Genomic DNA, 26397 nt, shown 5'->3' with positions numbered 1-26397 from the left:
AGAACAGTTCTGTAAATCTTGTTATGACAGGAGAAAATGGCTTTGCTTATAAAGCAGTTAAGGTATACTGAAAGTGTCAGGGACTAATTATTAATTGGCTACTTAGATATAAAAATTTACAAACAATTAATATCTATTTGATGATACCCTTATATTGTGGTAAATCATAATTAGACATTTGTAACTTGACATTCCTCTTCCTGCAGAATCCTTTCACAAGAATACATGAAATGTTACATTCAAGCTGGTATCTGAGGAGGATTACTTATAAAACATGTGGAAGGTTTTACCTGTCCAACCAGGCAAGCAGACTCTTGGCTGCTCCTATCAGATCCACAACAGAAGTCAAAAAGTCATTTGGCAATTTTCGGCTGGTTCTCCCATCATAATGGCCACTCCTTCTCCTCCCTGTTATAAAATTCTGTAGATTTTTGGCAGATGCATTCAACTTGTGAGAAAGGGTTTTTAGATTTTCTGTTTCCAAGCCATAATTCTGAATTATAAAAAGAGAGAAAACAAATATACTTGAAGTCAGTATTATATTCATTCACTAAAATATTTACTGAGTATGTTACTATGTACAGGTAATGAAATTAGTATTAAGAATTACAAATGATGAAGTTAGTATTCCTGGCCTAGCAAAACCCAAAGTGAGGATCTGGGGAAATGTCAGATCAACAAATTACAATAAAATGTGTTAAGTGCTAATAAGAACATGAAAAGATAGGGGTATTATATCTTGGAATCATGCCATGCAAGAAAGCAACATCATTAGGACACATAAATGTTTTTCTTTTAACCCAAACTTAAGTCCATTTACTTGTGAAATTCACTTTCATCAATAATTATCTTTTAGTATCTATTCTACTAGCATATGCATAGTCGTGAATGTAGATGCTATTAAAAATTCTGCTGTCCCAAAGTGAGTAAAGAAATCGCAACCCAACTATAAAATGAAAAAGCAAGAAATAAATCATATGTAACATAGCTTTATTGTGTCTTCTCCATGACTCACATAAAAAATTTCGGCTATAATATGGTACCAGAAAAAAACTGATTCCTCAGTGAAACCAATGAACTTTCTCCTTTTTACAATACAAATTATAAAACTAAATTTATTTTTATTTTTGTCATGGTTACAATTAGTTCTCAGTCAAATATGAAGCATATCTAAAGCAATCATACTGGTTTTTGTTAAGTATGTTTTCTTATTTTCCTTGGTCTCACTTTTGAGTTTGTAGTACTATTTATTATTTCACCATAAATATTGTCTATAAATTAATGTGGAAAAAAGTTATATGAATAAATATAAATAAGCTTTTTTCTATTTACTGCATTAAATAGGAAATACTACAAATAAGCTTTAGGGAAGGATTTCATTAGTTGAAATTATATATTAAAACAGTTAATTGTAAGTTGTAAAACACTTCCAAGAAAAGCTGGTTAAATGATGCCCAAATGATGACCTTGATCAAACTATTTAGTAGCACGTATATTATTGCCATGTTGAAATAAAAAGCGTTATTACCTTATAGAAAATCGTAAGACCCAAAGAATTTTAGATAGCTTCTGAGGCCCAAACAAATTCTACGTTTGATTTACCCTCCTTTTACAGTTGAGGACAATAAGACACAGAGAGATTTTCTCCTGTGCTCATACAGCTTGGAGTGGACAGAGTTTAGAATGGAACTATAAGTCATCAGGCTATATGTGAGGGGATGATGAAGCAAAACGGGAGAGAAAATACTAGGGGTATGAAAAAGGGAAGTAAATGGCACAATAAATTTAGCCGTATGAGTAAGTCAACAAGCACTGGGTACCTACTCGATATGAAATTTAGATTTATTTCTTATATGGTAATTTATGAAAAGAAACTTGGAGGAGAAGAAAAGAGGGATTAGAGGAGTGTTTGGACACTTAAACATTAAAAACCAAGTTATGTATGTTACCAGTGAAGATTTAGTCATGACAAAAGTCTGAATGCTCTTTGCTAGGAATTTAAGAACATTCCTTTTAGAGTCATGGGCTTCTTTTTTAAAAAACAGTATATTAAATATTCACTACTAAATTTGAATTGTAATATTCTCTCAAGTCAAAAGTTTTTGTTTGCACAAATAAAACAAAATTCTATTCAGATTCTTCTGCATGTGAGCATGGATTATCTGTGAAATTTTTGGGAGATTTTATCTGGTGTGTCAGTATATTAAGAAGGAAATCTTTCTATAAGTTTATTAAAGTTACTCTCTAGTGACTAGATAAGAAAAACTTATATCAGCTTATTTATTTTCTTATTTGGCTTAAAACAACAGAAATTTATTTTTTCATACTTTGGACATCAGAAATCCAAAATCACTATCACTGGGCTGAAGTCACAGTGTTGGCAGGTCCATGCTTCTTCCAGAGGCTCTTATCCTTGCCTCTGACAGCATCTGGTGGCTGTTGACATTCCTTGATTTGTGGCCATTATAACTCTTGTCTCTGCTCCTGAGGTCACATGGCCACCTCTTCTGTGTGTCCCAAATTCCTCTGCCTCTCCCTCATTAGGACACTTGTGATTGGATTTAGAGCCTACAGGGATAATCACAAATAATCTTCCCTTGTAAAGATCTTTAATCACATCTGAATATGCAGGTTGCTCACTCACTGTAGGAAGGAAAAGGCCTCCTCCAAGTTGAGGGACATGTGCTGGTCCCCTCCAAAGCTCATTCCCAGCTGCCCTTTGGAGACTATATGAATGAAATTTATTATTTTTTTAGGTTTTTATTTATTTTTTAGAGAAGGAGAGATAGTGCGAGCAGGGGAGGGTCAGAGAGAGAGGGAGACACAGAATCCCAAGACAGGCTCCAGGCTCTGAGCTAGCTTTCAGCACAGAGCCTGACACGGGGCTCAAACCCATGAACTGTGAGATCATGACCTGAGCCAAAGTCAGACACTTAACCGACTGAGCCACCCAGGTGCCCCAATAATGAACTAAATTTAAATAATACTTCTAAAGTGCTTTCCTGAAAGTATTTTCAGAAGTTTCTCCCTGTATTAAAGCATTTTCTTGAAGTACAAAAGTATTTTCATTTTTGTGTATTAACGATTTTCATGAGGAAATATTTGTTTATAAACACACTATAATATTTTTAGAGAAGCTCAAGTGATAATAATAGTGCATTAGAGTAACCTAATCAATCAACTTGTAATGTAACATTCACTCTATAGCCATTAGCACCTATAAAGCATTATCTCTTTATGTATAATATTAGCAATTCAAGTAATTAGTTAAAGATTCAAAATAATTTTAAAAGGATAATATAGATGTTATAAATAAAAATCTGAAGGCAAAGTAAAAATACTTTGAAGCTTTCGAAATTTAAGATAATACTAAAATTTTTTTTTTAAATGCAACTCAAGAATTAGAGAATAAAAAATCTTCTGGACAAAACCTGGAAGGATACCCTGAGAGAACTCCTTAACTGAAAACTGATAAAGAAATATCCTACAGGGACCTGGGTGGCTCTGTCAGTTGAGCATTCAATTCTTGATCTCAGGGTTCTGAGTTCAAGCCTCATACTGGGCTCTGCACTGGGTAAGGAGCCTACTTAAAAAAATTATCTTATTTGCACCAGCAGTGAAAAATGAAGGAGACAGAGGGATGCTGTAGACAAAAAGAGACAAAAGGTATGTAGTAGACGATGGAGAGGAGAATTCTAAAAATTTATTCTAGTTTAACAAATAAAACTAGTTAAACCAAGAATTCAAAAGCATTTTTAAGGAATTCCAGGGGTGCCTGGGTGGCTCAGTTGGTTGAGCATCCGACTTCAGCTCAGGTCATGATCTCACAGTCCATGGGTTCAAGCTCTGCGTCAGACTCTATGCTGACAGCTCAGAACCTGGAGCCTGCTTCAGATTCTGTGTCTCCCTCTCTCTGCTCCTTCCCAGTTTGTTCTCTGTCTCTCTCTCAAAATGAAATAAAGACATAAAAAAAGGAATTCCATAAGCCTATAATACCAGGTTAGAAGCTCACCTGCATAAAACAGTGTCTGTGTGGTACTCTTTTAACAAAAGGGACAGAACAGTTGATCAAAAGTTAATTTTTATCATCATACTTCTCTATTCTAAGTAGCTCAAAGATCACATAGATCTTCTTCTCATCTATTTCATGACAGCAGATGGTTTGCTGTGAATCACTAACCAGTAAATCAGACTCTCTTGCCTACCATATCAAGAAATGACAAGTGAATGAACCACCCCTTTGCTTTTGGCCATAGGTATGCACACAATAAGTATTGACTCAAATTTTATTTTTTAAAGTTTTAATTTAAATTCCAGATAGTTAACATACAGTGAAATAACAGTTTCAGAGGTACAATATAGTAATTCAACACTTCCATACAACAGCTAGTACTAATCATAAGTGCACTCCTTAATCTCCACCACTTATTTCACCCACTCCCCCTCTGGTAACCATCAGTTTGTTCTCTGTTTCTTGATTTATCTCTCTATTATTTTTTTCCCTTTGCTTGTTTGTTTTGCTTCTTAAATTCCACATATGGTGAAAGCATATGGTATTTTTCTTTCTCTCATTTATTCTTCTTGCATAATACTCTCTAGGTCCATCCATGTCATTGTGAATGGTAATATTTCATTCTTTTTATGGCTGAGTAATATCTCATTGTATCTATATACCACTTCTTTATCCATTAATCAGATGATAGACACTTGTGCTCCTTCCATAATTTGGCTATTGGAGATAATGCTGATATAAACATTGTGGTGCATGTGTATCCCTTTGAATCAGTATTTTTGTATTCTTCGGGTAAATACCTAGTAGTGCAACTGCTGGATCATAGGGTAGTTCTATTTTTAACTTCTTGAGGAATCCACATTGTTTTCCTGACTGGCTGCACCAGTTTGCATTCCCACCAACAGTGAGAAAAGTTTCTCCTTTCTCTACATCCTTGCAAACAACTGTTGTTTCCTCTGTTGTTGATTTTAGCCATTCTAACTGGTGTGCAGTGATATATCATTGTAGTTTTGATTTGTATTTCCTTGATAAGTAATGTTGAGCAGCTTTTCATAAAATTGTTGCCCAACTGTAAATTTTCTTTGGAAAAATATCTATTCATGTCTTCTGTCCATGTTTTGATTGAATTATTCATTTTTGGGGAATTTCTTTATATATTATGCATACCAACCCTTCATCAGACATGTCATCTGAAATTATCTCCTCACATTCTGTAAGTTGCCCTTTAGTTTTGTTGATGGTATCATTTGCTGTGCAGTGGCTTTTTGTCTTGATGAAATCCCAATATTTTATTTTTACTTTTGTTTCCCTTGCCTCAGGAGACATATCTAGAATATTGCTACAGCTGATGTCAGAGAGGTAACTCTCTCTGTTATCCTCAAGGGTTTTTATGGTTTCACGTCTCACATTTAGGTGTGTGATCCATTTTGAATTTACTTTTGTGTTTGGTATAAGAAACTGAACCAGTTTCATTCTTTTGCATTTGCTGTCCTATTTTCCCAGCATCACTGGTTGAAGAAACTTTTTCCCATTGGATATTCTTTCCTGCTTTGTCAAAGATTAGTTGGCCATACAATAGTGGGTTTATTTCTGGGTTTTCTATTCCATTGATCTATGTGTTTGTTTCTGTGCCAGTACCATACTGTTTTAATCATTACAGCTCTATAATATAAGTTGAACTCTTGAATTCTGATGCCTCCAGTTTTGCTTTTCTTTTTCAAGATTGCTATGGCTATTTGAGGTCTGCTATGGTTCCATACAAATCTTAGGATTGTTCCAGTTCTGTGAAAAATGTTGATGGCATTTTGGTAGATTGAATTAAATGTGTAGACTTTTGAGTAGTATAAATATTTTAACAATATTTGTTCTTCTAATCCATGATCATGGAACTTCCTTTCATTTTTTGCAACATCTTCAATTTCTTTCATCAGTGTTTTATAGTTTTCACAATACAGGTCTTTCAACTCTTTGGTTAGGCTTATTTGTAGGTATCTTACTGGTTTTGGTGCAATTGTAAATGGGATTGATTCCTTAATTTCTCTTTCTGCTGCTTCATTATTGGTGTATAGACATGCAACAGATTTCTGTATGTTGATTTTGTGTCCTGCAACTACTAAATTCATTGATCAGTTCTAGCAGATTTTTGGTAAAGTCTTTTCTGGTTTTCTATATAGAGTACCTTGTCATCAGCAAATAGTGAAAGTCTATTTCCTTGCCGAATTGGATGCCTTTTATTTCTTTATGCTGTGTGATGGCTATGGCTAAGGACTTCTAGTATTATGTTAAATAACAGTGATGAGAGTGGACATCCTGGTCTTATTCCTGAATGTACAGGGAAAGCTCTCAGTTTTTCTCCACTGAGGATGATGTCAGCTGTGGGTTTTTCATATATGGCCTTTATTATGTTGAGATATGTTCCCCTCTAAACCTATTTTGTTCAGTTTTTATCTTGAATGGATGTTGTACTTTGTCAAATGCTTTGTCTGCAACTATTGAAATGATATTATTCTTATCCTTTCTTCTATTAATGTGTTGCATCACATTGATTGATTTGCAAATATTGAACCACCTTAGCAACCGAAGAATAAATTCCACTTGACCATGGTGAATGATTTTTTTAAATGTAATGTTGGATTCAGTTTTCTAGCATTTTATTGAGAATTTCTGCAACTATGTTCATGAAAGATACTGACTTGTAGGTTTCTTTTTTAGTGGAGTCTTTGGTTTTGGTATCATGGTAATGCTAGCCTCATAGAATGCGTTTGGAAGTTTTCCTTCTTTCTAGTTTTTGGAATAGTTTGAGAAGAATAGCTATTCATTAAGTGTTTGGTAGAATTCACCTGTAAAGCATCTGGCCCTGGACTGTTGTTTGTTAGGAGTTTCTTGATTACTGATAGTTTCTTTGCTGGTTATCGGTCTGCTCAAGTTTTCTATTTCTTCCTGTTTCAGTGTTGGCTATATGTTTCTAGGAATTTATCCATTTGTTCCAGGTTGTCCAATTTTTTGGCATATAGTTTCTCATCATATTCTCTTATAGTTTTTTGATTTCTGTGGTATTGATTGTTACTTCTCCTCTCATTTGTGATTTTATTTGGGTCTTTTTTCTTTTTGATAAGTCTGGCTAGAGGTTTATGAATTTTATTGATGTTTTTCAGAGAACCAGCACCTGATTTCACTGATCTATTGTTTTTTTAGTTTCTATGTCATATATTTTGGCTCTATTCTGTAATATTTCCTTCTTTCTGCTGACTTTAGGCTTCATTTTTTGTTCTTTTTCTAGCTCCTTTAGGAGTAAGGTTAGATTGTTTCTTTGAGATTTTTTGTGTCTCTTAAGGTAGGCTTGTATTGCTATATACTCCCATCTCAGGACTGCTTTGTTGGACTGTTTTGTTTTCATTTTCATTTGTTTCCATGTATTTTTAAATTTCTTTGGTTTTCTGGTTGACCCATTTGCTGCTTGGTACCATGCTGTTTAACTTGCATGTATTTGTGGTCTTTCCAAATTTTTTATTGTAGTTGACTTTCAGTTTCACAGTGTTGTGGTCAGAATAGGTGCATGGTATGATTTCAATCTCTCTGTACTTGTTGAGATCCATTTTGTGATCTTATATGTGATCTATCCTGGAGAATGTTACATATGCAATTAAAATGAATGTATATTCTGCTGGTTTAGGATGGAATCCTCTGAGTGTATGTTAAGTTCATCTAGTCTGGTGTATTATTCAAAGCCACTGTTTCCTTGTTTTTCTGTTTAGATGATCTGTCCATTGATATAAATGAGCTGCTAATGTCACCCAGTATTACTGTGTTATTATCTACTAGTTCCTTTATGTTTGTTATTGTTTTGTATATGTAGGTGGTCCCATTTGGATGCATAAATAGTCATACATCTTTTTGTTGCATGTTGCACTGTCCTTTAGATGATTATATAGTGCCCTTCTTTGTCTCTTTTTAAATCACTTTTTGTTTTAAAGTTTAGTTTGTTCAGTAGAAGTTTTGCTACTCTGGCTTTCTTTTGAGATCCATTTGCATGATAAATGGTTCTCGACCCTCTCACTGTCAATCTACAAGTGTCTTTAGGTCTCATAGGCAGCATATAGATGGGTCTTGTTTTCTTAACCATTTTGACACCTTATGTCTTCTGCTTGGAGCATTTCACTTACATTCAAAGTAATAATTGATAAATACATATTTATTTAGTGCCATTTTATTCCTTGTTTTGTCATTGTTTCTGGAGATTTTCTCTGATCCTTTCTTGTGTTTGTCACTTTTAGTCTCTCCTCTTCACTCAAAGAGTTCCCTCTAATACTTCTTGCAGGGCTGGTTTGGTGGTCACAAATGTGTTTCATTTTTGTTTGTCTGGGAAACTCTTCATTTTTCATTCTACTCTAATAGCCTTGCTGGATAGAGTATTCTTGGCTGCAGATTTTTCCCATTTAGCAATTTGAATACATCATTCCATTGCCTTCTGGCTTCCCAAGTTTCTGTTGAGAAATCTCCAGCTACCCGTATGTATGGGTCTTTCCTTATAAGATAGGTATTTCTTTTGTCTTGCTACTTTTAAGATTTTTTCTTTATCACTATATTTTGCTATTTAATTATAATACACCAATATCTTGGTGTTGGCCTGCTTTTGTTGATTTTGATGAGAGTTCTCTGTGCCTTCTGGATCTGGATGTCCATTTCCTTACCCAGATTAGGGAAGTTTTCAGCTATTATTTCTTCAGGTAAAATTTCTGCCCCTTTTCTCTTCTTCTTGTAGGACTCCTATAATATGAATATTATTAAATTTGATGGAGTCACTGATTGCCTAAGTCTATTCTTGTGCTGCATAATCCTTCTCTCTTTTGTTCAGTTTCATTCCCTCCTATTATTTCATGGTCTAGGTCACTAATTCATCCCTGTGCTTCTTCCAGCCTGCTGTTCATTTCATCAGGCGTCTTTCCAATCTTGTTCACTAAATTCTTCATCTCTGATTCTTTTTGAACTCTTTTATTTTTGTGGTAGGGGTCTCAATGATGTCTTCTATTCTTAAGCCCAGTGAATAGCCTTAGGATTATTACTTTAAATTCTCCAACAGGCAAGTTACTTGTATTGGTTTCACTTAGATATCTGGCAGTGGCCTTATCTTGTTCTTTCTTTTGGGATCATTTTCTCCATCTTAGCATTTTGTCTTAGTCTCTGTCTTTTCTATGTTAGAAAAGCCATTATGTCTCCTGCTTTTGAAAGTAATGACCTTATGAAGAGGAGGTCATGTAGTGCCCACATCTTGGTGCTTCAGAGAGTGTCGGGTATGTGGTGCATGCACTCTGCTGTTGTGCTTTAGCTGCTCTATCCTCAGTCCAGTCATCTGCATAGGCTTTTCTTGACTACTGTGGGCAGTATTTGGCCCCTGGCCTGAATGTGACAAGTTTTAACTCTGTCTGGTCTGGTCTGCTCCTGACAGACCTGATACCAGCTCCACCAGAACTGAGGCCCAGCAGGACTTTCTGGTTGGGAGACATGGTGTGGGCAGGGATTTGTGCTCATCTTCTAAAGCAGGGGCCCACTCTGTAGAAACTGAGGCAAGCTTGACTGAGAGGGCAGTCCTACCAGAATGCAGGGTGGTTGGGCTTGGTGTAAGCAAGTTAGGTAGCCAATGTTCATTCTGCACTACTTTCTGCAAATGGTTCTGTGTTTATACTGAGGGATGAGCAAGGGAAATGGTACTAGCCAGCTCCTTTGTTTCTGACACAGAAAGGACTACATCAAGAAAACAAAAGCTTACCCTGAAATGTAGCTAGCTATTTTCTTTGTCCTATATATTGCCTATTTGTTTATGTGCAGTCTATAGGAACCAATGTGGCTACACTGATTTAATACATCCAGTCTATTCATACTATTCTTCTGTTTTAATTATATGCATGTGAAAGCACAGGAAAGAAAGAAATGAAAGATACACTTAACAGTTTGGAAGATCAAGTTGGTTATATCCTCACTAATAGTAAATTCTCTAAACACAACAAAACATTCAATATTGGCACCACATATTTTACAATGTCAATGCTATTTTATTCAGAGCTCTTAATTTGATTGCATCACATAGCAGGTGTTTAGGTTTTATAATACTTTGCTTTATAAATATGAGTGAGTTGTAAAAGGATTGCTTTAATGAATATTTTTTAGAAATGAATTATTTTGAGATGAATGAACCAAGCAATTATGTTGCAAAGAAACAAATCCTAGCAATTGCAGACATCTAAATTTTCATGCAAAATACTTATTATATAAAAAGTACATGAAGAACGAAATGAAAACAGTTCTTATCCTGTCATAAATGATCCACTTATATTTCCCAATAACAAGGTGTACTGTTAGAGAATAAATTAAGAGCTATACATTAAACTATATATTTTATTTATGCTTACTATTTCAGTTAATATACCATGCTCTCTCTTGAAGCAGACTAAATGATAGCATAACAGCAAAAAACAGTTAACATATCTCCTAATAATGAACAGTTTACTTATTTCTAGAATAACATGGTACAGACAATATAGCTGGTGTTTAAATAAATATCTGTTACATGAATGAACAACTTACTAAAAAACCTTTGATTTTCATCAACTGCTGTAACATTTATTCTCCATCAGGGCTAACTTTATAATATGGCAGATGAAAATATTCCATAGCTTGAAAGAAACAAAGAAATTTAGTGATATTTTGTGTCTTTCTTATATTAGGAATGGAAATTTCAGAGTCAGAGACAAAAGAAAAAATTACAGTTCTCTGGAAAATGGCAAAGAACTTCATTCAGTAAGATAATGTTAATTTAATATCCTCCACATGAAAGCACTGGGCAGAAAGCATACTGAAGAACAAAAATCCCATCAAAGTGAAAAATCATAATGTGATACACAATGTAAGTTGCCTTTCTTCCTACCACTTACCACTCTGTACCAGCCAAATCAAAATTCTCATTTTTCTCTGAATGTTTCATACTCTTCCACATTTCTGTCTTTACATGATTATTTCTTCTATTTGGATAATTTTCTCCCACCTTTTTGTCTGGCAAACATCTACTTATCCTACAAGTCTCAGTGCAAATCCCACCTACATTTCCTGGATCCCTGGATTCATCATTTCCTTCTGCACTCCCCTAGGATTTAAAAAAATCTATATTATCTTTTAATGACTATCATCTTCTTTACTGGACTGTATACATCTTAAGAGCATGGACTGTGCCTTCTTCATCTTTGTAATTCCTATTGTATCGCTGTTTGAGCATAAATATATAATTGTTATAAGAAGAAATAAAACCAGTAGATATAAGGAAAACATAGAAAGCCTGTAGAAACATTAAAGTTTCAAAGAGATATTACACAATACCCCATTCCCTACAGCACACCTCCTGGTCTAGTCACCTCAGCTTGCTGATCAGGGATCTCATCTCTTAATTTTATAATGGTATGTAGAAGTAAATCATAATTCATTGCTTAGAAATTTACTTTATATTCACTGGAAAATACCCATTTGCATAAACTGGAAGGTATCTGCACTTCTAACTTGCTGATGTATAGTCATTAGGAAGTGGTAGAAGGGAAGTTTGATATTTGACCTCCTTGGGGAATGTGACCAATTTATTGCTGAATAAAGACAGAAAAAATGACTTTAATCTGTTTTTTCCCCAAGAAAATGATACAACACTGTAGTTCTTAAACCCAGAACTGTGGAGGAATTCAAACTCAGCACATTTACTCAGCACATTTACTCAGCACATTTACCACAGCTCAATGGTGAGAACACTGAAATGGTCAAACATCTCTGATGCCATCTTTCTAAGTTAAGTTTAGGTCAGCAGAGATTGTTAATGGGCCAAATTCAAAGTCTGTAGGTGCAGACTATTAGTGGGTAGCACTGTAATCATCAATTTTATTTCCTTCTTCAAACTGACAGTGCGAAGTGCAGCACATGAGTAGTTTATCTGTGGAGTATTGCTTATGAGACAAAATACAAACCCAATTATTTACTGTTATAAAAGATGTGGCAAATAGAGGACTGCTAGATGGTGTGTCCATGTTCAAGCCGCTTCTATTGCACTTTTATGGCCACACTGACTCATATTTGGAGATCAATATGCAAAACCATGGAAGACTCTTACCTTACCTTGAGTACTATCTTTTATATCCAGCATGATTTCTGTGATCTGATTCTGATAAGGGATAGAGTGCAAGTGCATACTCTAGTCTAAACTGGTTTCTCTGATCTCAGCAATAGGAAAATAAGAAGACCCCCAAACTATCACGTGAAAAATGTCTCAAGACTCTCACAATGCCACCTTCAAAAATATTTATTCAGCATCTACTATTGCCAGGGATCTGTGATATACACAAGGGGTTTAATAAGCATAGTTACTTTTCCCACATAGCTTACAGTCTAGCAAAAGAAGCAGACATTAAACTGACAAATACACATATAAATAAGGAATTACAGAATGAGATTAGGGTTAAGTTAATAACAATAAAGGACTAATTTTAGAAGAGTCAATGGTGAGGGAACAATCAGAATGTCTTTTTGAGGAAATGACAATTTAGGTTAAGATTGAGATGTCTAAGTAGGAGGTAATATTCAATCAATCTAGTTTCAGATCATAATGTTCTTTAGAAAATGTTTTCAGTCAGTTTCTTTTTTAAGTAGGCTCCACGCTGAACGTGGGGCTTGAATTCATGACCCTGAGGATCAAGAGTTGCATGCTGTACCAACTAAGCCAGCCAGGCACTCTTCAATCAGGTTTTTCCTTGCTTATTCTAATGGCTTTTAGTGAAATTTGATATTATTGATGTTCCTTAATGAAAAGTACACTCCCCATTGCTTTTGTGACAATTCTTTGGAAGTTATCTTCCTGCTTCTCTGACCACTCCATAAGCCTCCCCTGCAGCCTCTTCTTCCTTCCTAGCCCAAATGTGGTGCTGAGTCCTTTGCTCATTATATTCTATAGGCTCTTCTTGGGTGATATGCTCTTTCTCTGTGGACTCAATCCTTATATCCTAGAGACTCCTAAATCTCTATCTTCAGCCACTTCTCAACCTCCAAATTCCTATGTTCAAATGTGTGATGAGTATTTATTTCTGGACAACTCAGAGATGTCTCAAATTCAACAAATCTAAAACTCAATTTAAATTCCCACCTAAATCTATTCTTGCTACTATTGCCCATCTTCATTATTGCAAAATCATCTACCCTATCGCTGCAGCTAGAAAATATGGAATCTTTCTCAACTCCCTTTGTCTCATCACTTAAATTCACCACATCTTCTCTATTCCTGTTCCACATCCTTAGTTCAAGTCCTACTGGTAGCCTAAGTAGATTATTTTAAACCTTTCCAAACTGTTCATCCAGTTTTTGGGTTATGCCCACTCCATCCCATCAATTTCACTACCATCAGTTACCTTTTTAAAATAAGTATTTGATCATTTCTACCTAGTTCTCCAATAGAGAACTTTCTACAATAGAAAGTACAAATCTCTTACCATGATGTTTAGGTACTTTATAGTCTGGGCATATTCTGTGTTTTATAGCCTAATCTTCTGCCAATGTTTGTCATGTATTTTTATCCTCTCAAATAGTTAACCACAGTTCAAACCCACCAGGCATTCTCTTTATTGTGTGTACTTGTGTATGTGTTGTTTTATCTACATGAAATGCCCTTCCCTCTTGTTGTTCCAAACACAAGCTCATCTTCCTCTAGGATGCTTGAATATCACCTCTTTTGCAATAAGAACCCATATATCATAGTCAAAAGTAGCAATTTTCTCTGCCCCCATAATACTTAGCTTATACTTTTATTGTGATTATTTGTATGTTACTTTCTGCTCCTATAGTCTCTTCAAGAGGGCAGGAACTTAAGACCTGACACAGAAGTCCTGAGAGTATTAACTGATGGTTGCATTGTAAGGAATTATCTACTCATTTCTTATTATCATCTTAATAGTTAACTACTTATTGAATGCATACTGTGTGTCAGGCACTGAATTAGGCACTATATAAACACTATTTCATTTGCGTTTTACAACATCTCCAAGAGGCAGTTGTTACTACCACCATTTTAAATAAAAAAAACTAAGGTCGTGTTGAAATTACTTGCCCACAAGTGTCAGTAACTGACGGAGCCAAATTTCAATCACAGATTATTATAAGATTCATGTTTTTTTCTCACTGTAGCTCTAGCGTCTTTGCAAATATCTGCAACAATTTAAACCAATCCAGTGTCATCTTACCCAACATGGAAAAAAAATATGTTCCTTTCAGAATATATGCTGTATTATCAGACTCTTGAAGGATTATTTTGACATTGATTTCTCTTGTAAGTTGACCAAAGAAACCATATAATATACAATATTTAATTTTTATTGAATGTATACATTTAGAACATTTAAAACATTTGATTATTTTAACGAGGATTTTTCTAATAGGATTTCTTAATATCTGTGATACTAAATCAAAACTTTCAGAATTCAATGGACTTTATAACTGATTGCATTCAACTGTATATTCCAAATGATGCTGTGAACACTTCCTTTGTGAGCTGTAACATATGTTTTTAAAGTAACTAAATGTAACGCTATCAGTTGAGTTATAAGCCTCTTTAATTTGTACTTTGGTACTATATATCAAATTTAATGAAGGAGGAAAATACCACTTCTAGTCAGTTGAGAATTAGGAGAGTTATAAATTTTTAAAAAATAAATTATTTTTAAATAGAGAAGAAAAAGAAAGAAAAAATAAAAAAGGAAAAAAAATTAAAAGGAAATAAAACAAGTTTCATTTTCTGCCAGTTAACGTCCTTACCAGTGCGCACAGAAGGTCAACCGCTTCCAGGATCAATTCCTGATGGCCAATGCGGCTGACGCCCAGATCTTCGAGTTCCTGATGTGTAATACGCAGCAGCTGGTCCCCACTGATCTTCTCCCTCTCGAAGTTCTTAATGTACTGCTGCAAACAATCATCAAGACCTGCAAAAGAAAAAATATGGAAAACCAGAATAAAACAACCAGCTTAACCAAACAAATGGAAAAAAACAAAATAAGCATTAACTCCTACCAAGTCACAAGTTAACTCCATTTCAACTCTGGACTAGTCCACTTTTTTCCAACTTACATCTCGGCTGAAGAAGGAAAAACCACTTCATCATATCCCTAGTTGTTAGGCTCCTATTTGAATTTTTCTCAGTAATTACTGGAAATCTTTACCTCACTTATCAAGCAGCTCTCTTTGTTGCTTATTTCATAAAGTGTGCTAACAAGCCAGTTCTGCCCACTTTTTTTTATGTGTTTATTTTGAGAGACAGAGACAGAGTGAGTAGGGGAGCAGAGAGAGAGAGACACACACACACAGAATCCGAAGCAGGCTCCAGGATCTGAGCTGCCAGCACAGAGTCCAACACGGGGCTCAAACCCACGGACTATGAGATCAGGACCTGAGCTGAAGTCGGACACTTAAACGACTGAGCCACCCAGGCGCCCTAGGTTCTGCCCACTTCTAAACTTATCTGAATACCTCACTCCTCCTTTCTTCTTCAACTCCACTGCAGAAGGAGAGGTGTCCTTCTTCCTATATAGGACTTATTGATCTTCCTGTGTTCTGGAATCCCATCTTCTTTCCACATTAACATTGCTTCAACAATTAAAAATTAAACACTCTCTTTATTTCAACCATTTGTTAACCAGTGATGCCTATATTTGAACCTCTGCCATGTTAAAAAACAAAATAAACAAAACAAAACTCTTTCCTTGATTTCTTTGATCCTGTGTTCCTGACTAGTTTGTTATTCCTTACACAGCCAAGCCCCTTACCTTCCCGCCAACCACTACCTGTAATATACTCCCTAATCCACTAACATTTGGATTTCACCCAAATCCAAAAGTGGAATCCAGAGAAGATATATTTTTCAGGATTACTCAGAGCACTTCATAGGTGATTAGCTTGGCTAAAGATTGGGTCAGCTTCAATCGCCTCTGAATTTCATACATATGATACAAGTGATGAATAAATGATGAACTGGACTAACAAGATTACTTCTCTCTAGATTTTTAAGTAAGAGATACCAAGAAAATGAGGCAACTAGCAAACACTAACAGGTCTTGATATTAAATCAGGTCATAAACATCTCATCTAGACTAAAGCAGTTTTATGGTTTTTCTGCTGTGAGTCACTATCCCTCCAATTCATATTCCCCAACATAAGTATTCTTTAAAATTGTTTTTTAAGTTTATTTCCTTATTTTGAGAGAGAGAGAAAGTGTGAGCAGGGGAGGGGCACACAAAGAGGGAGAGAGAGTATACCAAGCAGGCTTTGCACTAACAGCAGGGCTCAAACTAACAACCTGTGAGCTGAGCTAAAACCAAGAGTCAAACCCTTAACCAAATAAACCACCCGGGTCCTCCTAAAGATTTTTATGTCATTTTTTATCTCAAAACTTTTCAGTTTCCTCATATTTACAACAGAATAAAATCTGAACTCCTTTATATAATGTTCAAGACCCTTCTTGATCTGGACCCTGTCTTCGTATACAGATTTCACACTTCCCAATCTCCTACTCTATAGACATCCATCACAACAATGTAGACATTGTATTAAATTTCATTCTCATCTCTGTGTGACCAATAAATAGCCTGGAAATTTCTTGAAGTTTGGCACTGTGTCTTCTGAATGAAAACCCAGGACTGAGCACAGCAACTAACAGGGAGTTGGGCTCAATGAGTGTAAAACAAACAAATCAGACATGTAAGTTTATGCTGTATCACCTGATCAGAGCAAATCAGCAACATTTTAAATAAGAACTAAATCTAAAAATAAGAGTGGAGAGAAAGAACATTTGGTACATGGCATTTTGAGGCACTTATGTCTTGATATGTTGCAGAATGATATTAGACAAAATGTTATTATTTTGAGTTGGTTTTTCTTGATTCTTCTAGGTAAAGGAATGATAAAAGATCTCCTAGAGCACCAATGCCACCATCATCATTATTACAGTTACAGACCAAGTCACATAATGGGTGGCAGGGTAGAAATAAGGGAGAGAGGTTTAGACTACATCTCATTAACTGGTGCCTAATTTAACTATCAAGGTACACTACCCATAACCCATATTTTGGCTAGTATATCTAAAGTGTAAAATATACGAAAAATATACAACTAGGATATAATAATAAAATTATAATAATCCCACTTTGTCATAATATACATATTTACAAACCACAAGGTACATTTATGTACATTTTTCTTACTTGAATTATAAATAATTAATGACCTTATAATTTTAGAGTTGTTTTGACTGAGAAACCAAAATCAACATCTCAGATCTGTATATGCAGACAATATGGTCCTAAAAGCCATCTCCCAAAATCACAAAAACGAATACATTATAATATTAGGCTAAAGACTTGAACTTAATATTCCAGAATCTACACAGCATATATGCAATAATTAAACTACCTCACTCACTCATACACAATTTTATTTAAAGTAGAGCTGTCTCATTTTCAAGAATGAGAAATTTGTTAGTGATTATATTACTAGTCTTCAACAGTCTAACACTTATTGACTAGATAAAATGAGAACAAATAAATACCAGATTTAAAAAATATTACTTAGTGGGGCACCTGGGTGGCTCAGTCAGTTCAGACTCCAACTTCGACTCATGTTTGTGGGTTCGAGCCCCGCGTCAGGCTCTGTGCTGACAGCTCAGACCTGGAGCCTGCTTCTGATTCTGTGTCTCCCTTTCTCTCTACCCCTCCCCCACTCATGCTCTGTTTCCCTCTGTGTCAATAATAAACATAAAAAATTAAAAAAATATATTATCTACCCTTTTTTTTAAAGCTCTAATGTTGCATGAATTGTTTACTTACTTTCCACCAAACTTTATCCTTTCAGGTTAACATGTGTTCTAAATAATTATAAGTAAAATTTATAATCTCTACTTGAAAATTCCGCTTATTCTTGGGTGCTGAGTGGCTCAGTTGGTTAAGCCCCTGACTTTGACTCTGGTCATGATCTCACATTCGTGGGCTCAAGCCCCGCATTGTGGGCTCTTTGTTGACAGCTCAGAGCCTGGAGCCTGCTTCAGATTGTGTCTTCCTCTCTCTCTGCGCGTCCCCGACTCATGCTCTGTCTCAGTCTCAAAAATAAATAAAACACTTCAAAAAATTAAAAAAGTTTTCCTATTAATCTTAAGAAAACATACAGAAAATAAATTTTGATCCGTACGCTAAACCCCACAAGTGTATCATGAAGAAAATTGTACACTTACGTCAACTGAAACATTAAATAAACTACATGGATTATTGTGTCTAAAATCACACCCTAAAACCATTTAAAAAATGCTTGAAATCATTACTATGATATGTGTCTCTCACTTTTTCAATGAATTATACTGCTTTCCACCATCTTTATGGAAGAGTAATGAACATAATCACAGATCTAGAAACATGTTACAAAAATAATGAAACATTTACAAAATGATGACATTTGAGAGATGTCCTAAGGATGCACACATTTCCAGTAAATCAACAATATTCCAAAAGACGGAGTAAAATAAATTAATCCTCCATATTGTGGAAGTAGACAAAGAAGGTGCAAATTATTATATTTAATGTTCAAAATCTTAAAAACCTACTCAAAATGGTATTAAGAGGATGACTCTATGCCTACTCCCAGGAAATCTTACTTTATACACCATTTTATACATAATATATGTGCTCTTTTCTATAAACAGAACACTCTCTGAAATTTACAGCAAAAAATAAAAATGTACATTCATTTGTTAGAGTTCTGTTGCCACTATTTACTATGAAGAATAAAGATCGACATATGAAGATTTATGATAATTCTGTCCCTTCTGCAAAATAAGGTTAGGAAATTAAACACATATCAGGTCCAATTTCCTTTTGTTTACTCAAATACATGAATGATAATTTGAGGCAAAAGATCTACCTAGGTTTAATCTAGTTTTCAGTCCCCTTATTTTACTTGACACTGCTTTTTTCCCCAAAGATCACCAATGATCGAAATCACCCCAGACTCAATTGCCTCATTTACAATCTCATTCTCCATAAGCAAGTTATTTCTGTATTTCTACAATCATTTTTCCAGTCTCAGAACCATCTTAGATGATCCCCCAATTTAATGTCTTTTCTTGTCAGTTAGTGAGAAACATATTTCTCAGGTAAAATAGCTCTTATCCTGTTCTTTCATTTCTGATCTCATTGTCACCAGCTTACTCATGCTGTACAGCCTCCCCTGATGTGCATCTGTTCCCCCTGGCACCAGTCTATGCAGTCTATCACTATCAGATCTTTAAAAACACTCTTTGATCAAGCCATTTCCCAATTCAAAAATGTCAAGGACTCTTCCTGCCAAAAGGTTAAAATTGAAAAATCTTTTGTGAATTTTTAAGGCTCTATAAGGAGAGCAGCCTTGGATGACATTATGACTTAGCAGTCATGTATTAATTGCAACAACTACTACAAGACAATAAAAGCATTTTCTACATTATAAACAGCCAGAAAGCTCACAAAACCATGTTTTTCTTTTATGCACAGGATAGCATATAACGATAATTGATCTAGCAAAAGACAATTCGCATTGAGGATGTTGTGGTACTTTCTCAGGGTGCCTGGGTGGCTCAGTTGGTCAAGCTCTGATTTCGGCTCAGGTCATGAGATTGCAGTTCACGAGTTCGAGCCCCATGTCAGGCTCTGTGCTGACAGCTCAGAGCCTGGAGCCTGCTTCAGATTCTTTGTTTCCCTCTCTGTTTGCCCTTCCCCAACTTGTGTTCTCTTTCTCTCTTTCTTTCCCCAAAATAAACTAAAAAGCATTAAAAAAATAAAAAAATAAGATCTGTGGTACTTCCTAAACTAACTGAAAAGGATGAAATTATATTCAACAGCATGTTGGCACTAAATGACTTTACAGTATTCTAATTATTGGAAAATTGGCTAACCTATGTAATATACAAGCTACTTAAAAGATACCCAGAATATTTAATAAATCAAATTCCTGAAATATTCTAGAAAAATGAGATTTTGCTCTAGAACCCATTAAGTTAAAAATCTGTTTAACAATTCCCATATAGTTCTGGGATGATATAGCGTTATAAATTCTTGACTTAATTCAGAGATGAGCTGCCCATCACTCTTACTTAGTAAGTAGAAGTATACTTACGTTTTGATGTTCTTTTAATTATACTCCAGTTTATATTTTGTTCAACAACAACAAAAAAGGAACAGTTTTCTTCAAAAACACCTATACCAATAGATAATTATAAATTCCAGTAACTGTTTTAACAAGTGAGAAACAACATGAATAAGAATAACAAACCATGGGGCAACCATACCCTGAAATACTGGCCAGCAACAAAAAATTGATATACACTTGTATGGGTCTCAAGGGTATTATGCTGAGTGAAAACAGCAAATCTAAAAGAAGATACTCAATGATTTCATTTATGTTACATACTGAAAAAGGCAAAACTATAGCAACAGAAAAGAGATCAGGAGTTGCCAGGGATGGGACTATGAAGAGGCTAAGAGTATAAAGCAGCAGGAGGGAGTTTTTGGGGGTGATGAAATTGTATTGTACCCTGACTGTCATGCTGGTTACCTAATTCTATAAATATGTTGAAACTCATACAACCCTAACACCAAAACACTAAATTTTACTCTGTAAATTAAAAATAAATGTAATTACAAATGAATTACAGGCTACAAATCATTTGGAAAATACTATTAAACTCAAAATTTAGTTAAAAAATTTCCTTCTGGCATTTTATCATGGTGTTTGATATAAAAGACCCAGACCAGAGAACAATACTTTCAGCATTGTATTCAGCAACTATTTATTAAGAACCTACTAAGAATGGGGCAGTGTACATTAATGCACTTAACTACCTTTGAAAAGAGTCTTTTGCTCTGCTGCCTGGCAGAGCTGAAGGCTATAAACAGAATTCCCTATGAGAAGCTGTATATGATGCAGGGTATTCAGACTGATACATTAGAAAACTAATCACTGCCTGTAGTCTCTGGAAGATGTCTTAGAAGGCCAAGCCCCAATATGCTGATCATCACTATTTCTATCTTCTCAGACCTAATTTTTTCTCTAACAATTGAATGCTGTCTTTAAGATACAGACAAAAAAAATCATGACTGGGTAACAATATGAAATTGTTCCATTTTGCAAAAATAATTCAGCCTCCTTGCAATCTGTTTCTGGTTCTTCATTTATTATGACATATCAAATCAGAATATTCACAAGAAAGTACTTAAAATATATTCAGTGACATATTACATGAAGACCAACTAAAGAAGACAAAGTAAACCATGGACATACTGTCAAGCTGCTGAAAATTGCTCAATTTTAAAATACTGATATATGGAAATCTGAGATAGCAATCTTAAAATGCACATCACACAAAACAATGTCTGAATGGTTTTATAATTTTGTTATTTTTAAAGTTGTGTATCCAGAACGTGGTAAAGGAGGGAGACAAGCAGTTTTTCTCAAAGCGATTTTCAGGATAGCTTACAAACAACTTTTAAGACCTCTTTGAGTTAACATGAAATTAAATCTTATACAATTATTCTGCACTTTCATATTTTTATTTAAAAACAAAGCCTAAAATGATTTTCATGCCATGTTCATTAAACAAAGACTGACTGCTTTTATCACAAAGCTTAAAACTATTAGATACCTAAGAATTCACATACAATATTTTTCAAAGATCACACTTTCTCCATCAAATTAATAGTCCATTTCAGGGGCGCCTGGGTGTCTCCGTTTGTTGAGCATCTGACTCTTGATTTTGGCTCAGGTCATGATCCCATTGTTGTGGGATGGAGCCCTAGGTCTGGCTCCATGCTAAATGTGGATCCAGCCTACTTGTGATTCCTCTCCCCCTGCCCGTCTCCCACTCTCCCTCTCTCTCCCTCTCTCTCTTTCTCTATTTTCTCTGCCCCTCTCCTCAGCTTGTGCTCTAAAATAAAATTTTAAAAAATAGTACACTACAGAGACAGTTATAACTAATACTGAAACTATTTCTTTGCAAGTCTTCATAATCTTTGCTAAGAATATTTTATTAACAGAAAAATGATGTTAATAAAAAAGACAGGTAGACTAAGCATAAGAAATTAGTTGCAAACATAGAGATTAGTGATGTCTTTCATTTTACAACTTAATAGATAATCATTTTTTACTTGTTTGTTTCCTTAAGGAAGCTTAAGGGCCTGTAAGCCTTATATCTTTCATTCTAACATTCAAGAATCTCCAAGTTGAGGACCCAAACTATTTTTCTAACATTATCTCTCATACATTCATATATCCTACGTTGCAGCCAAAGTGAACAACTTGATTATTTCCTTAATGTGATTATACCTATTACCCAGAATAAAACTTACATATTCTACATACGAAGTTGTTGAAATCATGCCAGGTCTTGATCATTGAATCAGATGGATATCTCTTCTCTTTATACTACTGATTTTACACTTACAGTTATTTATTACTCAGGCTGTTTTGTTATAATGTTTATGTTAGTCTTTTATTACCCCCCAACAGATTATAGAACCCTGAAGGATAGAATCACTGACTCCTCCATACAGCAATGGGCAGAGCAAGCATCTGATACATATTCAGTTAATCCTTCATTTAATTAATATTTACAGAGGTAATTACTATGTGTTAGGCACTGGGAATCAAATGCTGAACAAAAACTAACATGGCCATTGACTTTATAGAGTTGATATAATACTGAAGATGACCATTAAACATTAATTATTTAATTGACAAAATAAATGTACAACTACAAGCTATAATAATTGTCATGAAGGAAAAAAATACACTGTGCTATGAGAAACAAAAAAGAAGACCTAACTATATACTGAGGTGGCAAGTCAAGAGCGGAAAGTTTACTTGAGAAATCGATGACTATATTATGATCCATAAGCTTAAAGATGATTAAAAGAGGAATGGAAAATGCACACAAAAGAAACAACATATGCAAAAATTCTGTGCTACAAAAAGGAACACCATACATTTGAAAAACTGAAAGAAGTTTCTGTGGCTGAATGCAGAGATAAGAGAATAAAGTAGGAGGGGGTTAGAGAGATGGACCAGGGGCAAGATGATGCAGGGTCTTGTAGTCCATGATCAGAATCCGAAGTGTGACCCTAAAAGCAATGAGAAGGTACTGAAGGACTTGAAAGAGACAGCATTAAAAGTGTTTTGTGAACATTACTCCAGCTATACTATATAGTAAATGAATTAGAGGCTGCCAAGAGAGAGGCAAGTTGGATGACATTTTTTTTTAATTTACATTTAAAAAAATATTTATTTATATACTTAGAGAGTGAGAGCACAAGCAGGGGAGGGGCAGAGAGAAAGAGAGAGAGATAATCCCAAGCAGGCTCTGCACTGTCAGCTCAGAACCCAATGCAGGGCTTGAACTCACGAACCGTGAGATAATGACCTGAGCTGAAGTTGGAGACTTAAATGACTGAACCATCCAGGCACCCCAGGTTGGGTAATATTTGAAATAATATAATTATCAAATAGTAGTAGTTTGTCCAAGAATGATGGCAGGAAAGGAAGAGAAGACTGGAAAGATAAATCATGCAGGAATTGGTGCTGGATTGGATGTAATGGAGGGGAAACCATGGGAAGGAAGATGACATCTACACTTCTGAATTACAGAAATGGATTAATGGTGATATTATTCACAGGCAATGGAAACACCACAGAAGTAGTTTAGGGTAGCTGGCTCTCTTCTGGACATTTGAGATTACAGTTCTTTTGAGACAGGCAGGTATCAATGTTGAGGAGTCAGTCAAAAATAAACGTCTGCTCTGGAGAAATCTATTTAAACGTCATCGGTATACAGGTAGAAAATGGAAGCCTTGAGTATTACTGAGGGAAAAGGAGTAGAGTGAAAAGAAGATTTAGAATTGAACCAGAAGAAACTCCAAAATGGAAATGCTTGTTATAGAAAAACCTACAAAGAAAACTAGTGAAGTGCACACAGAGAAGAATGAAAAAAATAAATGAAGAAAAGTGGTATCATGGAAGCCAATGGAAGAAAATGTATCAAGATTGGCAGTAAAGGACAATGGTAAAAACAAAACAAACAAACAAACAAAATCTTATGGGTCAGATTATTATAATTCAAAGCCCACTCTGAATTTGACAATAGGAGATTACCAGTGACTTTAACCAGAGAGTATAAGAATGACAGAAATAGAGAGGATAGGGATGTGTCATATTGGGTCAAAGGGACTACTGTTGTAACAATTTTAGACATGAAGGAACAAAACCTTTGTGAGATTAAGTAGCAGCTCCCTAAATCTACATAGTAAGTAACTGATTGGCAAAGCAAGGATGCAAACCTACTCCCAGGGAATTCTTAAGTCTAATCTGTTTTGACTATATCAGACTTTTTCAAGACTGGAAAAAATATATCTTAACAATAAAGTGGATTTATATGCTTGCAAAAAAGAGTAAATGGAGCTTGACTGAGACATACAGTTATCAAAGCAAAGAAGGGATAACATAGGACAGTGGCTAGTAAAATCATAATCTTCCAGACCTACATGAAAAAAATATTTAAATTACCAAGGACTGAGGTGTTAAGATGGCAGAATAGTAAGGGGATCTTGAGCTTGTTTTGTCCCTGAAACACAGCTAGATCAGCATCAAACCATTTTGAACACCTAAGAAATAGATATGAGGATTAATGCAACAATCTGCATAATTGGAGCCAGAGAAATTGGCAGGTATGTGGTATGGAAAGGCGAATTGGGGGAGAGAAAAGATGCAGAAGGTAGGGAGCCATTTTTTTGCAGAGAGAGGACAGAGAAAGAAAGAGAAAGGGAGGAATGCAGCACATCAGGATTGCACAAGTAAAGCACTCCCACAAAGTAGCTGGAGAAAAAGAACGAAAACACTCACAGGGGACTGTACAAAATATCTACTTCCCAGAACCACTGATGAAGAGAAAGGAGAGGGTTTTAATACCACCAGGATTCTATAATCAGTGGAGTGCAGAGCATAGTCTGAAGGTTCAGAGCTCAGCGTCTGGTGGTACTCTGGTGAGGAAATAGGGAGAAATCCCCAAGAGTAGGCAGAGAGGTATGAGAGGTCTGTGTGCCACACGAGGAGAAGTGGATCTCCTGATTAATGTGCATTTGGTAGAGACCATATGGCCTCCCTGTGGGCAAAAGCCCAGCAGACCCTGGAGAGTAGCCACGTTTAGTAATATTGGAACACTGATGTCCAAGAGCAACAAAACCTGGCGCTGGCTCTGTGTTGTGATTTCCCATAAACTCTGGGCCTCTGCCACTGAATGCACAAATGTTTTCTGGGGCAAGCCAACACCCGTCCATTGCTCAGTGAGACCCTTCCCCAGCTGAAAGGGTCTCTGAAGTGTGGGGTTCTGAAACATAGTCCCATCTGAGATAAAACCCTGGAGCAAGGTGCCACCTGGAAGGCAGACAGCTTGGACAAGGACAGGTTAGAGGTGGGGAGTGGATGAGGGCCTGAGACAAAGGAGGGGTGCTTGATCACGGGTCTGTCAAGGTTCAAGGTTCCTTCGTGCACCAAAGACAAAGAAGTGGGGTGAAGCCATTTACTCTGGTAGTATGCACATGTGCTCCCACACAAATCACACCCAGTAAGCTCACCATTGCCCCCAAGTGGAGAATGGAGCTGTTACACCAAGCCCTGCCCACTTGGGATCTCCAGGCACATCCTCCAGAAGACAGGCACAAGTCCCTTCCACTTGCTTATTAGTCTATGGACTATAGAATGCTTCAAAGTTTCAGTTCAAGGGAAACTGGATATAACATCATTTGGGTTTCATTCTCTTTGCTGGTTCATTTATCTGTTCATTTTCCTTGCTTTTGTTTTTGCTTAGGGTGTTTTTCTTTTTTTTTCTTTTATTTATCTTTCTTGGATACAGAAAGAGCAATATCTTTTTTATTTTTTTATCCTATGTTATTTTATTCTATCTTATTATTTAAAATTCTTTATTAAAAACTTTTTTAAACTTTTTTTTTCTTTCCTTTCTCTTTTTCACTATTCTATAAAGCATCTCTTAAGAAGCAGACTGAAACACACCTAGGATCTGGCTTCCTTTATTTGATTATTTTGTTTTGTTTTTAATTTTTCAATTTTAACATTTTATTTTATTAAACTTTTTTTTTCCTCCAAAATGAAAAGATGGAGGAATTCACCCCAAAATAAAGAGCAGTAAGAAATGACAGCTAGGAATTTAATCAATACAGATATAATTAAGATGTCGGTGATAGAATGTAAAATGATGATTATAAGGATACAAGCGAGGGTAAAAAAAGCATAGAAGA

At 35.4% G+C, this 26397-nt stretch overlaps 1 protein-coding gene across 6 annotated transcripts in view; it reads right to left on the bottom strand.

The window, feature by feature from the left end:
- Positions 1 to 26397, bottom strand: part of CNKSR2 (connector enhancer of kinase suppressor of Ras 2) — a 289714-nt gene that overhangs the window by 204649 nt on the left and 58668 nt on the right. For 5 of the 6 annotated variants that reach the window (XM_029930402.1, XM_029930398.1, XM_029930399.1 and 2 more), the window contains exons 2-3: positions 14840 to 15003; positions 291 to 493 (exon numbers count right to left, since the gene is read on the bottom strand). In XM_029930402.1, coding sequence (XP_029786262.1) covers positions 291 to 493; positions 14840 to 15003 — 367 coding nt within the window. The remainder of the gene's footprint in view (positions 1 to 290; positions 494 to 14839; positions 15004 to 26397) is intronic. The other variant, XM_029930403.1, reaches the window with a different exon arrangement.

This window comes from Suricata suricatta, chromosome X (assembly GCF_006229205.1).
Source record: "Suricata suricatta isolate VVHF042 chromosome X, meerkat_22Aug2017_6uvM2_HiC, whole genome shotgun sequence".
NCBI classification, from domain to species: domain Eukaryota; kingdom Metazoa; phylum Chordata; class Mammalia; order Carnivora; family Herpestidae; genus Suricata; species Suricata suricatta.
Note: the sequence above shows the minus strand (reverse complement) of the source record. Positions and strands in the feature narration are given on the sequence as shown.